The 17,819-nt window shown below is 39.3% G+C and overlaps 1 protein-coding gene across 5 annotated transcripts in view; it reads right to left on the reverse strand.

Moving 5' to 3' along the window:
• Positions 1-242: 242 nt before the first annotated feature.
• The window catches only part of ASB7 (ankyrin repeat and SOCS box containing 7), a 32,323-nt gene continuing 14,746 nt past the window's right edge, over positions 243-17,819 (reverse strand). For 4 of the 5 annotated variants that reach the window (XM_064157998.1, XM_064157997.1, XM_064157999.1 and 1 more), the window contains one exon: positions 11,793-14,372. In XM_064157998.1, the coding sequence (XP_064014068.1) occupies positions 13,624-14,372 (749 nt within the window). In that variant the 3' untranslated portion in view covers positions 11,793-13,623. Of the gene's footprint in view, positions 3,477-11,792; positions 14,373-17,819 lie in introns of those variants that run through there. The other variant, XM_064158001.1, reaches the window with a different exon arrangement.

Consider the following 17,819-nt stretch of genomic DNA (forward strand, 5'->3'; position numbering starts at 1 on the left):
CAAACTCAAAACAAAACCAAAAAAACACTTGAGAGCTTTTCAAACTAACAAGTTATTTTCTATAATGTAAATAGTTTAGAAATGTGGTAATTAAATAATCTAAAAAACACTCTTGCTCTGCTGTACATTTATAAACATAAATATTTACACACACAAAAAAAAAAAAACCACCACCTTTCTGCTTTGTTTTCAAGGATGAGGTTTGCAGTTTGTTAATGATCAGAGTCTTTTACTCATATTGCTTCTTTGGTGTATTTGCCAATTTTTTGTTAAAGGTTTATTACAAGTGTTCAGTTGGGAATTTTAAGGTAATAGAAGCAGGCTACATAACAAGTCCATAGTATGCATTTTTCCTTCCACGTTCCAGCCCCAGTGAAAAAACAAAGTTTGGTTTGTTCTTCAAAGTATTTGTGCACAACATTTAAAATAGTAAAAAAAAGGCCAAAATCCCCATTACTGAATTTTGTATAGGCTCATAATGAGTAGTCGTACTTGGCTTGCACTTGGGCACATGTGTACCTGAAGGTAGTTAATGGGGCTGTCAGTAGGTTCAGCCACACGAGTGGTGTGGTGCTATGCTGAGTCAAGGTCAGAGAAAGCAGCTACAAAAGATGGCAAGGTGAGGGCTTCCCCCCACCTTGGGGAGGGCACAGAGGACAAGGATGATAATTAGTTAGAAAGAAAGGCTTTTTACTGGCCCAAAATGTATGTGTGTTCCCTTTACATGTCAGTTACTTAAAAGCAACAACCAAAAACCAAACCTGAAACAATAAATAATGGAATTACACATTTCTTCATTAAATAGCATTCTTGTTACCAACAAAGTCTTCCATAATTTTCTTCAGTCACAGCAACAGACAGAACAAATAATTTGCCTTAATATAGATTGCAACTAAAATATACTCTAGATTACCTTAAAAAATATTACCTGTAAAAATTCAGTGGGGAAGGACACTGGATTAGACCAACTTACAAATGCAGTGAACAATACCAAGTATCTTTTAAACAAAAGAAAGCGATTTTGAGGTTCTGATTTTTCATCACAAAACTGAAGATTCATGCTTAAAACCTGCCAGCCAGTTCTTAACAGCTGTCCTGTCCAAGTACTGTGGAGCTCAAAGATAGTAACAGATGATCTTTCTTGCCCCAACAGGAGCTGACAGACAGCACCACGCACACGAGCTCACACCCACGCCCCAGCCACGCTCTCAGGTTGTCCCTGCTACGATGCCATCAGCATCACACACAACCTCGAGAAAGCACCATAAGCTCTGCTGCCTAGTGATGTCCACCATAGGGCATTGCACAGTGTTAAGGCTGGACAGATCTGCTGCTGACACATCAACTTTTGGTTACTGCTCAAGCAGGCTGGAGTTGAACCAATATAAGTTGGAGATAAAAAGGTTCAGCATCCCATTATCAATCCTCTGAGCCACAGATCTCCAAAATCGCCTTGTTTGGAAACCTGATGCAATGCCAGGCACAATAGGGAGAGATAATCCTCCTCGCTTGCTGTAGTTTCAGTGCATCCATTAGCAGTGATAAGGATCATGCTCAAGAAATAACAGTCCAGGGTTTATATTAACAAGGAACTAGAACACTTAAATAATATGAATATACCTGCTTCATCTTCCTTTTCATATTTTTAATATTAAATATCTTGAAAGTGACAGTGTTCAACTGAAAAGCCACCACTGCTCCTTTTACCTCCCCACTTCCATTGGTATAACAGTTACAAAAGCACTCTTGATACCAGAGAGGCTCGTTTGGAGCCAGTGGATGGCAAAATAAAAGCAGAGGGCACTGGCAAGAACCTTATGACGACTCCATAATCCCTTGAAAATAAAGAAAGTGAAACAATGACACATTTTGGCCCAATCTTTCTTTTTTCTTTGTGATAGCAAGAGCTTCTTTTTTTTATGATCAGAAACAAAACTCTTCAACAGAACTTTTAAACAGCTAGTATGAAAAAAAAAACAACCCCACACATTCAGTAGCTGAATTCCAGTACTCCTTTCAGTTGCTGCTGTCAGAGCAATTGCAGAACTCAAACTCCTAGCACAAATGGGGGCTTGTCACCGTACATATAAAACCTATCTTAACTTATATGCACTTTCCACTCTCCAATCAGAAACAAACTGAATTTTAGAGCAAATCACAAAATAAAAATCCAACTCTGCTTTTCAAGAAACAAACAAAAAAATTTGGCCAATTTCTTTTTTTTTTTTTTCCTTTTTCTGTTTTTGTTCTTTTTCAGTGGACCCAGTTCAGCTGAGAACCCGTAGACAATATTTCAACTGAAAGTGAAATAAAGCAGGTCATACATTCATGAAATTCAGGGAGAAATAAATGAACAGCGACCACTGCATCACTTTTGGAACATCATCTCAGCACTGGGTGAGGCAGCAGCTCCTATTCTCATAAGTAATGCACCGAGACTAAATGAGGAGTAGTGTGTGGGGGGAATCACACGTAGAGGGAAAATACATCAGCAAGGTTATTGCACAGGAGGCACTGTATGAGAAACAGAATACGTTGGCTTCAAAAAAAAACAACCAGAACAAAACAAACTAAATTTGTTTACTCTTAAGTTAATGTAAAAAATAGAGAGGCTGTGCCTCTTCGTAGTGTACTGTCATTGCTAAAAAGAGACTTACAAACAGCCACCCATTTCACAGGGAATGTCAGGAAAGAGGGCCTGAATTCCATGGGCATCCCAACTACAGTAATTAAGGGGAAAAAAACCAATCTAAAAAAGCCAATGTATAGACCCTCAAATTGTATGGGGTAACTGCATTGTTTCTTTACTTTGCAAATACCATGAACACAGCACCGCAGAATACGTTTATCGGCTCCTTCCCTCCATCCTGCAAATACCACAGACCTTGGCAGAGACAAGAATCCCAACAGACAACAGGAGCCTGGAGGTATTTCTCTATCAGTATCCTTTTGCAGGAGTGGTGCCTTGATTTCCAGTGCTCTCTTGAGTAGTTGCTGAGCATGCCAATTGAAAAGAGCCACTTCCCTTCAGGGGCTACCTTCCACCTGCACTGCAAATCCGCGCACTTCGTGTGAAAACAAACCAAGGAAAACCCAACAGCCATTTGTAAAACATAGTATCGTATAGAAAGCTTGGACCTTGTAAACTTGGACCAAGAAACCAAAAATTTAAGACCTTCTAGTATGTGGTATAAAAAACCCAAGGAAGTGTATACCTGCCTTCTGACTTCACAGAAAAATCAGAATTTGCATAGGATATACTTTGTGCAAGGCAACAAGCCTCTTCAGTATCTGGAATATAACTAATCTTGCTCAGAGTTCTTCTCTTCATGGATATCAGATATCATCAAATTTGTGTTTTAAGTAGTCTTTCATGACCTTGGCAATGGGTAGTTCATCAAGTAGTTTTAGGTTTTGAAGGCCTATACACTGACGGATTTTAATTCGGCATAGATCTTGCAAGTTTCTGGGCTGCCCTGAAAAGACAAGAGGAACACATAAAAGGAAAATGATCACATTTTAGACATACTTTAAAGAGATCATTTACTCAGTTAAACAAAAAAAATCACCACAGATGTTTGCTCTTTTCTAAGAAGCAGAGGGAAGGGGGAAATTACAAGAGAAAACGGGGAGGAAGTTAACGTTTCTGATGGAACAATAATTCAGTGGATCCTAAATACATTGTTACATGCACATAATTGCACTGACGCCAGTGTAAAGTGACCTTATCCGTGTGAGGATGCCCACCAGGTGGCAACAACATAACCCCTCCATTTAATTTTGCATGGATTTTTTTTCCTAGCCTTACAACACATGAGGAAAACACCTCTCTGTCTTGTTCCTCTTCAAGTATTAAGATAAAAAACTCTGTGTTGAACTGTAACAGGAGCAGGCAGTTTCCTTAGGGACTGAGGCTTCATAAAAGTTGTTCAAGGATCACACTTTAACTTGAGTTAAAGACTTTTTTTTTTTTCACTTCCAGTACAAAGACAAAGCCTTAGGTTCTGGATATGGCTGCAACCTCAGAGAGAGATGCAAATATGAGTTAAGCACTGTCCACAGAGGGAAAGCTTTACTGAGATGACACAGACCTCCAGAATTTCTGGCAAGGATTTCCCAAAAGAGTTGGTTCCCTTTCAAACTCATTCTTAACAGGAAACTATTCAAACACCTTGAAAAATGGTCCCTCATGCAACATAATGTAAGAAAGGTTAATCCAGCCTTGTATCAGGACATAGCCAGCAATGGACCCCAAGCAGGAAAGAGAGAAAAAGAGCAGAACAGCCACTGTGAAATCCTGTCCCAAGTTTACCCTTCTAGCTCTCAGCACCAGTGCCTTTGGGCCTTCCTAAACCAGATTGCACACAGATCTATGTCTTTAATAGCTGTGAATGGCCTGCCCTTTGTAAATCTGTCTAATGTTTTTTTGAACTCATTCATGCTTTCAGTATCCAAAACATCCTGTGGCAACAAATTTCACAATATAATTAGGCGTTGGCTGGAAAACTACAAAGTGCTTTTATTTATTCTAGATCTGCTTCATCGCATGCCTGCCATTCTTTGGGTTACAATGAAAATAATGACTAATTGTTCTCACACCAGTCATCATTTTACATACCTTTATATTAATCTCCATCCTCCACTCAACTACTCATGCTCTTCCCAAAGCTAAAAACTCTGTTTAATAACCTTCTATCACAGGAATTACTCCAAACCTCTGACCAAACTAGCTGCCTGCCTGCCTCTGTGGTTTCTGCCCTTCATTCTGCTGTATCTTGTTTGAACTCACCCCAATAACGCAAGAAAGCTTTGCTAGCCAGTATTTAGATCACAGACCCAACTGTGATGTGGCCTCAAAGGAGGAAAAAAGAGGCTTAGACAGCTATGGCACCCAATGGCTGGCCGAGTCAAACAGCACCATGAACACAATGTAGGTGCTTGTGTCAGCATCAGGCCAACCTGTCCTCAACAGAGCAACTTAACCACACTCCTTCATGATCTGTGCAATAATTAATGCTAAAAGGCAGTGCTTGCTTTTGCAAAGAAAGGCACAACCATGTTAGTGAGCTGACTGCTTGAATCAATCATTTCTTTAAAAGGCAGCACCAAACAACAAAAGCATCTTTAAATAACTTAGATGGACGTTTCCAATTAGGTTCCCTGAGCTGCCACGATTAAGCAGGACACTTCAGAAACAAAAAAATGCCTTCCTGACGGTGTCCAACACGGGTGGGCAGTGGAATGCTGTTAGTTTGCTGGGCACAAACCTGTTTGGAGGAGATGGGGTGTGTGTGGGGGTGTTTTTCTTGCCCAAAGCAGCCCCAGAGTGCAAGCCTGTCCTTTCTTCCATCCTTTTCCTAGTTCAGCAACTAACCTTTTATCAGCTAAGTACAGAGAAAAGAGATTATGAAACTGTTTTCTTGTTTTCTACTTCGGGCATTTTGTACATGGTTTCAGTTACCCTTTACAGAGAGCTCCTCCTTTTTTCACCTTGCCTGAATTCTCCATAGAAATGGGCTGACAGACAGGTACACATTGGGATTTCTCTTAAGCACTAAAATTATCTGAAGTAAGCCAGCAGAAGTAATGCATGAAAATAGTTGCAGTCTGTCTCTAATTAGATTTGAAATTAAAGAACACAAAAATTTGAGTGTCCTTCATGTAAGTTTAAATTACTTATAACCACAGTATCTAAATGGCAATTTATCTGTAATTATATCCTTCAGCCCTGGCTTGGCATACAGTTCATTAGTTACTTTGTCTACTGATGGTTTCTTCTCAGCTTTTGTTTTTCCCACACACACACACCTGAAAGAAAGAATATCTACAACTCAAACAACAGCCAAGTATTCAATTTTTAGGGTTACTTTTGGTAAGAAACCAAGCAGAGGAATCTTTACAGTGATAAAGAAATCTCAATCAACAGCCAAGTATTCAAGTTTTAGGGTTACTTTTGGTAAGAAACCAAGCAGAGGAATCTTTACAGTGATAAAGAAATCTCAATCAACAGCCAAGTATTCAAGTTTTAGGGTTACTTTTGGTAAGAAACCAAGCAGAGGAATCTTTACAGTGATAAAGAAACCTCAAACAACAGCCAAGTATTCAAGTTTTAGGGTTACTTTTGGTAAGAAACCAAGCAGAGGAATCTTTACAGTGATAAAGAAACCTCAAACAACAGCCAAGTATTCAAGTTTTAGGGTTACTTTTGGTAAGAAACCAAGCAGAGGAATCTTTACGGTGATAAAGAAACCACTCTGATAATTTAAATGTGAATGCAAACAGGGTTCAAGAAGGATACAGTTAACTTCTGCAAGGGTGCAAAAAACAGCCTTAGAAGCTAGAGAGGACTACAGAGGTCTAAGTGCGTTTTCTGTAGGAAAGCACACAAAAATACAGCCACAAGACACTGATTTCTGGTTTCAGAAATGAATGCCTTTTAATTAACATCCTACGGGGGTTTTGAGAACAAAATGGAGCAGACAACTTAAAACACCCAGAAGAAATCGGTCATCAGTTAATTCCAAAAGACCTGATTATCAAACGTATGACATTTTCCCCTGATAAGCCTAAAAATATTTCCTGGGAATGTGTGAACAATGGACATTTCCAGTGTTAAGCACCAGTTGCTACATCTAGTGGCTGTTAGTGTCTTAGGTCACGCCTTGCAAATTCCAGGGTTATTAATGCATTTGTGATTTATTAGAAACGGTGTCTAGAACACTTACTCATTCTTGGTTGCATCTGAATGAAAAAGGGGGGGAAAAAAATAAAGGATTACAGAGCAATGTCAGTGAACCTTAGTTTGGCAAATGAAAAATGTTATTAGTAATTTGGCAAAGTAAGACAAGTTAAAACTGTGAATAAAGTTCTGTTTAAAAACAATTAGGAAGTAACAACTTCGGTTATATCCTGCAGCGCAAGTTTGGAAAGTTATTTAGGCAAATAAGATGAGAAGGAAGAGAATTAAAGAGAGAAAGAAACAAAAAAAAAAACCCACAAACAAAAGGTAAGACTGACCTAATTACCACTATCACGCAAAACAGTGACATAAAACTAGTGATTACCTTGAAAAATACCCAAAACACTCTGACCCAGTCTCAAAGGGACACCTTGATGGCAGTTGTGTTACTCTGGAGCAGCCTGGTTATTGTTAGGCTGTTACACAACCCAAGTGCCCAGCAAACGCTTGCTGCTGTTGTAGAGCTGAAGGCTTGCTAACAGGTTCAGCAGAACAAGTTAAATACTCCAGTGGATTTATTTCGCAAGCTTTGTAGTGATAATCAAATAAATCAGAAGTATTGGTAACAAGAAAGAGAGTTGCATAGTTCATCTTTTGTCTTTCACAGCTCGTGCTACGTGCTGCAGTGAAAAGCAGAAATTTCCACCAACGCAATTCTTGTGTATAGTTTCCCAAACAGGACCAAAAAATTCCTTCCAAAAGCAATGCAAAACACTGGATTATAAAAGAGGAATTGCTTTCCATTTTTCCCCCTCCTTCTCTAATAAACAGCAGAATTATTATACGTAAAATTTAATTACTTAGTATACTAATTCAGTTCTTCAACTGCTAACAAAGTAAGTTCTTGAGGTTTTTCTCCTCCACTAAGTAGTCATTATTTTACATTCACAGTCTTTAAAATCATTATTAATACGTTTGCTGTCTGTGGTAAAGCAAAGTGTGTGTGTGTGGAATCAATATTTTAACAGCAAGAAATATATACATTAATCTTGATTTTCACTCAATCCATTCCTCTCCTTTTTGCAATTTCATGATTTTTCTGTTATTCTACCTTGGAGTTTGCTGCTCTATCTCAGAGGCAGGCAACACTTCCATTTAGGATTTACTGCCTGCACACAGAAGTGTATATCAGCATTACAACTGCTCTGCAGCTACACATTTAGAGCTCTGCCTGCCCATTTTTCACATGCAGACTGTACTCCCCAGTACAGCAACTCATCTAACAGGTCTATATTTAAGGATCGTTAAGGTGCAACACAGAATCATTTAGGTTGGAAAAGACCTTCAAGTCCACTCAGTCCTGATCTAGTAGAAAGTGCTCCTGCCCATGGCAGGGGGGTTGGAACTAGATCCTTGAGGTCCCTTCTGACTCGGGCAATTCTGTGATTCAACATAGTATGTCTGACAACACATTTTTAGAGACTCTCACCAAGTTTTAAGCAGAAATACTGTAAAGGTGAAAGAATCATAGTTTAATCCCTACTGAAGACAGAAGAAGACAGAAGAGCACTTGTGCAAAGCAAAAATCCTGAAGTGCTCGGATACCCAAAAGAAAATTCAGGGGTAACCGAAATTAATACACTTGCAGGCTGCAGGAAGATCCTCTTTGATGTAATGTTTCACATAAAAAATAAGGCAAACCTTTAAAAGCAAACAATCAGTGTTGTTGGGCTTGAAGTGGAGAGACAGTTTCTGAGGAAGTTAACAAATGAAAAAATAGCATCAGTGACATATTTCAGAAGCCGCCCACAGCTTTCTCTGCAATATTAATACATTTCTCTAGAAAAAAAAAGCTTACAGTGGTATTTCCTCAAACTGAGCCTTTGACTCCCCTGGGAATTGCGAAAGGCTGAAGACAGTAGCAAGAAACCACTTGGTAAGTATCTTTTTATCTGCAAAGAAAGCTTAAAAATAAAAGTTTTGTGAAATATTAAAAAGTTGAAACTAGGCTGATGTATGGCTGGCAGCAGCTCAGCTCCTCCAGAGCATCAGGATAAGCATTTATATCCACAGCTAACTATTAAATCCATCCCTTAACTCACAACGGAAGAAACTTGGCTATTGCCAGCAATTAAATTTAGTTATGATTTACTTGGCTTTTTTTGTTTGAGGTAATTAAAGATAATGCAACTTATCAATTGGAAACTCACATCCACCAGCCGAGAAACACACAGATGAGGATGCACAAACAGGATGATGCTGGAAGGATGTGACCACCTAGTTAGTGGTTGTTGTTGAGCTGAATTCAACTCTTCATGGCAGTTAAGTGTTGGTCTAATGGTTTAGGAAATGTGTCTTGTACTCTGTGTAACATAACAGAACAACCACAGAGGTTGTTTGGTTTTCCAGTACCCAATGCCAGTAACAGCTAGCATCAAGCAGTCACAGGTCTGAAAGATTTAATAAGACATGCAGGGTTCGATTTAGAGGGAAAAAGAATCATAGTGTGTTTGAGAAGGTGGATCAACCAATTCCTTGAACACATACCTAGCTCAAGGGGACAGAGAGTTTTTAATTCTTTTTAATTGAATATCCTACAAGTGACTGTAAAAGTTCTAGTTTCATTTTGTGTTTGACATGCCTCTGTTAGAGTACTTGAAGCATGTTTTCATGGCTCTTTGCAAAATTATTCTCCACAATGAGTTCTGGATGTCTAACAAATTTCACTATATCTGGCACAGAAAAAACCCTCTATTTTGGCCTGAAAATGTATCTGTGAAAAAGCAGAATGCCAGTAAAGCTCAGTGTTGCACGGAACAGGTGTATTTAGCAATGAAATTAAGACTTGGATATGCTTGTAGATGATATATACATATATATATATATATATATATGTTTTGTAGTGTCTCTGTAAATTCAGTTTACTCAGAAATGCTGTGGAAATTCAGAATTTCAGTGTTATTATGTTTTTAGGAAGCAGTGAAGTGCTCTGAAGTATCCAATTATTTTACATTACAACAGAGTACAGCACAGGTATACAAATCAAGGTGGGGGTGCACATCACATGCCATATATAAATAAAGATTGGTTTTTACATAGGCCTCTTCCACAACAACTCTTCCCAAGCACACATCTGTACATAACTATACAAAAATGGTTCAGCTGCTTAACAGCCACATGGACTCTAGCTACATTTTTCAATATCACACTGGAGAGTTAACTATTTGAAAAGGACTTTTTCTGTTTCCAGAAAGGAAAAGAAAAATAAGAGTATATATTTATAAAGATATCAGAAATTGTACTGGTCTTTAACTAATAGGTAGCTGCAATCTACAGTAAGTAGCCATGATTCAGAGGGTATTTGGTTAGCACTGATACAGTTAAAATGAGAAATAGGAAATAACCTTCTTCCCCTAGCATAGTTCTGCATAACTCGGGATGACGGAGCAGACCACATTCATTAGTGTGAGATTTCCAGCAGCACCCAAGCAAGCAAGCAGTCAAAGTCTGCAACTCCAGCAAAGTTCTACATTATAACAAACATAAGCATGATGTTTCTTTTGCAATTATCCATGTAATAAACTACACAGAAATCTACTTGACTCACTGTGACACTTCTGCCTTCATAAAAGTTCAAACTGTACAGAGACCCTTTAAAAAACATACTCTAGTTAAAATAAAAGAAAATCCTAGTGCAAACTTCTTTTCATGTAGAAAAGGGATAGGGATAAAGAATGCATAAGGATTTCCTTAAGAGGACATGGAAGTTTTGCTGCACATTTGCAGTGCCATAGAAATCTAAACACAAAGTCACACTCTCTAGTCAAAGCCAAAGGGGGGGGGGGGGGGAAAAAGGGAATGCAGATGAAATATTTGTAGTTTAATTCATTTGCTGCCCTTTAGATCTCGTTCCAGATCTGACATTAGTTCTTTGATAGCTGTTAACATACATGTCATACTACACTACCATGGACATATCCATTTACTTCGCTATTTGCTTCCACGCAGACAAGCATCTTGCCCAGCTCGTCATGGACTCTCCTGTCTGCTACATTATCCAAGCAGTGATTACATTAAAGGAGAGCTACTGGGAAGGGTTTAAGCATTTTTTTAATTCCTTTTTTTTTTTTTTTTGGAGAACATCAACATGAAGAGACTAGAAATTCAATTATTTAAACCCTTCAGTATTTTTCTTATACCTGCATTTTCCTACCTGCACACCATTCCAACTCAAATCCCATCCTACTTCAGCATAAATCATTCCATCCCAGGCTGTAATTGCACAAATTCATTCTACCAAAATTAAAAACGCCTGTATGCATCTGCACATGTACTATATAAGTGCATCTCTATTCTGATTTTTCCTTAACATATCCCAAGCTTAACCCACTGACACTCCTGAAGAGCCAAGTTCAGATATCATAAAACTGAAGCCTGAAGTGCTCCAAAACAAATCTCAAACAGATGATCCCAAGTACTGTGGCGGTTGCTGGTAAATCATCTTTGGACTAAAGTGTAATGCAGGTAAGAAACAGAAAGGTGATTAATAGAATCACATTTTTGTTTTTAATGTTGGTTTTGTTTTGGTTTTGGTTTTTTTTTCATAGGGAGGCTTTACTCCTTTTTGTATTGTAAAAAGAGGGGAAAATAAAAGACATGAGGGATGGCAGAGTCATGATGAAAAACTCTGTTGTTCCTAGCTTCCAGCTTTGTGCTTAAACACCGAGACACAGAGCAACTTACTTCCTCTTGCAATTATCAGTCTCTGCCTATAACCAGGAAGAATATCAGACCTCCGGGATCAAAATCCCAAACTCAACCTCTTCTTGCAGACTCTCAGGCTAGTATTGAGCATTTCTGAGGGTTTGATTTCTTTTTTGTTTCTCAGAACCTGCGACATGGCCTAAAGGCTGCAATTATTACCAATTACAATACCTACCAGAACAAAGAGAAATTCAGAGGAACTGAAACACTACAAATACATTTTCTGAGCATTAATAAGAAAAAATCCAGTTATTTTCACCTTGCATGTAGACTGCTAAATAGTATCCCACTTATATGAAGCACACAACCATTTTCACTTCAAGACAGATCACTTTGTTAACCTCCACAATTCACACAGATAAATTTTTAATCTTGAGAACGTTACTCTGCTGCAAAAGGAAAACCAAAACTCCTGGTTTACTCTTAAACACACTCTTTGAAACGTCAGATGCACACAGAAAACTTAGATCTCCAAATTTCTCTATCAAGCAATTATATATATAATTAGTATAATAATTCAGGAAGAATTCCACTAGAAGAGTTCTCTGGAAGTGTTATTAATTTTTCTTCTAGTAAATACAGACTGCAATAGAGTCAGAAACACCCTTCTTCCCCAAAGTGCTACAGTGCAAGATCTCACCATAGTCTGATCTAATTGGGAACTCCGCTACCAAAATCCCAGCTCGCTCTTTATCCGTTTCATCTCTCCCACACCATCTTATTAAAGTGATTATTCATGAAAACTGTGGAAGACACTGTTTGGATACTTATTATAAGGTCAGCAGAGTCTGTTTATAGCTGTTTGTAAACATATTCATAATAATTTTGCTCAGAAGCACAAAACTGAAGTGTTTTTGTCAGTCCTAGTTTTCCTTGCTCTCCCAGTTCTCCCACCGTCAGCACAAAACTGGGAGAGTTCCAACGCTGTTACACTGGCCTCAAATTTGAGCTATGTTTTTTGTAGCACGAGTTAATTTTCACTGGACATTAAACCCTTATGGTACAGAAGCTGCAAAACTAAGTTATGGTACTGGTTTCCAGCTTTCTGAATTGGTCTTCAGACACTCAAGCAGTCTAACCTTTGGTGCTTATTAGTAGGTCCTAAGATACTGAAAATCTGCCAATAACCCTCATGGTGCTATCCTATGCTAAGAGGTTCCCAAACAAGAGACAAGAAATGCCTCTGAATGAGAAGGTGCAGGCATATTAAAATCAAAATCTGCTAGTTGCTTGTATTTCTTATTATCAACTTCTACCTTCCTCAAATGTCTCTTTATATTTCAGATAAAGGCAAAAACACCACCACAGATCACAAAGGCAAAAATGAAATTCCAAAGGCTTATTTGTGTCAGCTACTGACAACAGATCTCAGCTGATTCTCCCCCAGCCCACAATGAATTTCGATTTCTTTGCAGAGTACACAGGGTGCTTCATTCTCAGGAAAAACTACCATATTCAAAAAACAAAATGGAACTGTAGGGGACAAAGAAAAGATATATGAAATACCTCATCCACGTGTGAAATAGCAAATTCTTGCTAATTGCTAATCAGCAATTCCTTAATGCTTTACGCAGGACTATAATTATGAAATACTATTACAGCCTTCCATGTTGAATGAGAGAGGAAAACTTTCAGTAGCTGTAGTATGCCAAAACCTGATAATTGAATGTGAACAGAATATTAGGAGTCTAATACTCTTTTAAAATATCTGAAGTAATGATGAGCTTAAAAAAAAAATCGTTTTCACATTTCAAAGACAACAACAAAATGAAATCAAAGCTACACAGCACAGAAAACCCCTTCAAGCTGCAGAAACGAACCTAAGCCATTTTGTCTGGTGTAGGGAAGAGAGAATGAGGGAAAACACAAAGCAGAGAAAGCTCTTTTCTGCCCCAGTCATAGTGCCAGACAAAAAAGCCAGCAACTTCAGAGTATTTGCACGATGATTAAAAAAAGAGACACTAAATAAACCAAACAAGCAAAATCAACCCCACAACCCAAACATCTTATATGCTAAGGCTACTAATGAGATTTTTACAGTTCACTTTAAAATGAATGCTTCCTGCAGATATTCAAACAGAAACTGATTTAAATTAAATATACTTAACATCAGCACCTTCTTGAGTAAGAGATTCCCAGTATCACAATCCCTTCACTTTCCCAGAAATTTTCTAGTGCATTTAAATAGCATCAAGGGGCAGAGAGGAAACTAAGAAGCTGCTTTTTTTTTTCCTCCTCCTTTTTTTTTTTTTTCTGGGGCTAAATTCAAAGAAGGCTTTTAGAGGACACTGTGTCCTGTGATTAACTTCTCTTACATACATACTTGTCACTTCTTGTAAGAAATCCAGACAGGGTCGGCTACTTCCAGAAATACTTATTGAAACAGCCAGTGGGGTCTGTCCTTCATAGTTCCTTGTGTTAGTGTCTGCTCCGTAATTATACAACATTTGTGCACAAAGCACATCATCTCTAAGAGCAGACAAGTGTAAGGGTGTCTGTCCATCTTCCAAGCGACCCAAGTTTGTATCGGCCCCTCTCTGAAGGAACATTCGGCAGTACGAGTGATTGCTTTTGATCACAGCGTATCGTAACAGGAAACCATTCTGAATGTCGATGTTGGCATTGTGATCCAGCAGGATTTTCACACAGCTTGACCTCTCTCGGATAATGGCCAGCTGAAGCGGTGTAGTACCTTTATCACTGAGCGGATCAACCTCAGCCTTGAACTCCAACAGGAGCCTGACAAACGAGTCTCTGCCATAGTGGGCTGCTACGTGGAGGGGAGTCCAACCATCGTTGCTTTTCGCATTAATAATGTCACTTCTGTACTCCGATTCCAACATCAAGCGCGCAATCCTCGCTCGGCCGTGCATGGCTGCATAATGCAGGGCAGTGAAGCCTCCAATTAAGTCCTTAACTGTGGGATCAGCTGAAGTTAAAATAAAATTAAACAATAATTAGAAGGCATTACAGTAATCCAGAGCTGCAAGAAAGAAAAAAAGGAAAAATCAAACGGTTGAATGTTCGTCTTTTCATGCATAGCACAACAGGATTTATTTTGGACTTCAAACTAATTCTTGCTTTCATGAACATGCTATTTTTAAGAAAATAAAAGTTAGATTATATTTAGGAAAGAGTCACACACACATACAACAACAAAAGACTTTCTTTCATATACATATGTTTCCATTTGACAAACAGTTTTCCACATCTTCCTAGCACTCTTAGGCTAATTACTCAAATCTCTCTGTCCATCCAGTTTTCCTTCAAGCTCTACAATATTGCATTTCTTTCTCAATGTTCAACTTTAATTTTCCCTTGTGTTGCTTCTTGGTTTTAAAAAGAAGCATGTGTAGAAACATCTGCTGTCCCAAATTGCGGATGTTTTGTGGTCTGGCAGCATTGTATTGTTTTTAGGGTGTAATACTGCATTAGGTAAAATGTTTTTCTGTGGTCTGCAGGATTTCCAAAGCATGTAGGATATATGTTATTTCAGATAATCTTGATAAAAGTCTGCTTTTATAGATGATGAGTCTGTTCTGAATTTAAAGTTTCATAAAAGAGTCAGATTTTACAAGAATGTAAGCATCCACTCACGGAAAGAGTAAAAAAAAACAGGTTAGTGCAGAATACAAGTGGCTACACAGATTCTACTTCCCCTCCCCAAGACAACACAAAAACCTCAAGCTGGTTTATCAATTTAAAGATTAATCCATTTACGTTCTTTAATTACCTCGAGACAGCCAAACTTGTTCAGCAAGTGACTATTCCCATGTACCAAATTAATTACTGCAGGAAAGGTGCCTGCCTCATTACCATTCCTCAACTAGGGAAGAAGCCAAGCTTTGAGGTTTCTCTTCCCACCATCCACAGATGCTGCCTGTCAGATGCTAAAAGGTACAAACTGCAGTTTGGAAGTTTGAGATGCTTTCCTAAGTCTCCTAGCTGGTTGGTAAGAAAGAAAGAAAATCTGCAGAAGACACTGGCCCTAGCATTCAGCTGACATGCTTTCAATGTTCCTGCATATCTGTTGAAACAAATCCTGGGGTCTGCCCTTCACAGTTGCTTGTGGCGTTTTCCACTCTGCAATCATCTAACATTTGTGCACCAAGCAGAGCAGACAAGCTTGAGGTTGCCCTGTCCACCTTGCATAACCTTGACAGCCCTCTCCTTGCATCCTGGCATACTGAATTCTTTCTACTTCCTCATCTATACGTACCGTGTTTAGAAGGAAAAGTTGTAGTGGACAGAGGAGCACAAGGAAGAGGAGACATCACAAACATACAGGTTTAACTGATACTTAGAACACCTTATACCACAGAATCAACCAGGTTGGAAGAGACCTCCAAGATCATCCAGTCCAACCTATCACCCAGCCCTATCCAGTCATCTAGACCATGGGACCAAGTGCCTCATCCAGTCTTTAAAAGGGGGAGATACCAATTTACATCTCAAAATTCAGACCTGTTTTAAGTGAAGCTCACAATACAGCATAAATTGCAATCTAGTTCAGTCTGAACACATCAGAACGCACAAAAGGCGCTACCACCAAAACGACAAGAATAAGCTCCCCAATCTGGACCTCCTGTGATCATATCCAGATAACACACAGAGACAGACATCGTGCCAAAATAAAAGGACTGGCAAGAAAAAGCACAGAAAACAGCTGCAAAGGTGATCCAGCAACTTTAAGGGGGTTTTGTGAAAATGCAATGTGAAGACACAGGAGTGGAAAACAAACACACACACACAAAATCCAGCACAGAAACTAGCACAGCCTGACTACACAGAGCAATAAATGTGAGAACTGCCTCCAGTGTATAGAACAGGAACCCAGAAATAACAAGAGAAAGATTACAGAAACTTCAGTGCCTTAGTAGTGAAAACCTTCCTAGTCTTCTGTGACAAGCAGAAGCTTCAAGCACTCGGGCAAGCTAAACTAACCTGAGTTAAAGTAACTGATGGAGCATCCAGAGGTTGGAGGGACAACCGAGTCAGTGACTGAATAGGTGGTTCCTAACCTGCACTGTGATCATGTCCAAAATACAGCAAGGCATCAGTGCAGCCCACAAAGTCATTAAAGACAAAGATACTATTTCAAAGGGATGTCTGCTGCTTTTTTCACACTGCTCAGGCTATTCTAGATTATTTCCTGACTGCTGATAAATAAAGTGAGCAGTGTAAGCATGCCAATTAAGATGTAGGATGATATATTCTGAGAGGCTGAATGAGGCCAAAAGATAACAGAAAGGAAACCATAGCCAACTGGGCCATTTTCCACAAAACAAGTTTAAAAAAAAAAGATAAAATATCCATGTGTCTTCTCTCTTCCACATGGCATAGGGTATGCCAGTCGATGGTTTCGACCCCTGAAGTGAGGTGCAAGATACTGCTGCTCGCTTGTTTAGTCTGTGCTATTTCCAAATTCAACAGCTATGCCCCAACTCCTGTGTGTGCACATAAAAGGCCTTTTCATACAATGTGTTGCAATCCCAACCCAACAATTTACTTGCAACATTAAGGGTGTCCTTTCCCTACTGTTCCATGCCTTCCCTACTCCCAAAATTTTGTTGCTTTTGACCACTAAACTGGACCACGAAAACACTAAGTCATGTAGGATAAGTGTCTCAACAAAAACAACAAACCCTCCGAGTTGGGCAACTGAGCAACACAAACAACTAACCTTCCAAAAGTAACCCCAGTAGCAAAACCTCATGATAAAAATACTGCAATTCCCGGTAAGATTATGGGCTTGTAGTGGGCTGAGAGCACCAGTCTCCCTCCAGATTAGGGAAACAATCTTAACAAGACCAAGACTCCTCTTGCTGTTCGGTCGATGATTTGCTGCCATCTCCTGGAAAACCTCTGAACTTCACAAGGGCTTTGCGCAGAAGTTGGACTTAACGTTCACAGGATCATAGGATGTTAGAGGGGCTGGAAGAGACCTCTGAAGATCTTCGAGTCCAACCCCCCTGCTAAAGCAGGATCATAGAATCTAGTGCAGGTCGCACAGGAATGCACCCAAACAGGTCTTGAAAGTTTCCAGAAAAGGAGACTCCACAACTTCTGAGGAGTCTGTTCCAGTGCTCTGTAACCCTTGCAGGAAAAGTTCTTCCACATGTTGAGATGGAACTTCCTGTGCTGTAGTTTACATCCATTGCCCCTTGCCCTATCACAGGGCACAAGTGAGCAGAGGCTGTCCCTTCCTTCTTAACATGCAACTGTCATATATATTAGATCCCCTCTCAGTCTTCTCCTCTTCAGACTAAGCAGCCTCAGGTCTCTCAGCCTTTCCTCATAAGGCAGTGCTCCAGCCCCTTAACCATCCTTGTAGCCCTCTGTTGGACTCTTAAGTAGATCCCTGCCCCTCTTGAAC

This window comes from Pogoniulus pusillus, chromosome 17 (assembly GCF_015220805.1).
Source record: "Pogoniulus pusillus isolate bPogPus1 chromosome 17, bPogPus1.pri, whole genome shotgun sequence".
NCBI classification, from domain to species: Eukaryota; Metazoa; Chordata; class Aves; order Piciformes; family Lybiidae; genus Pogoniulus; species Pogoniulus pusillus.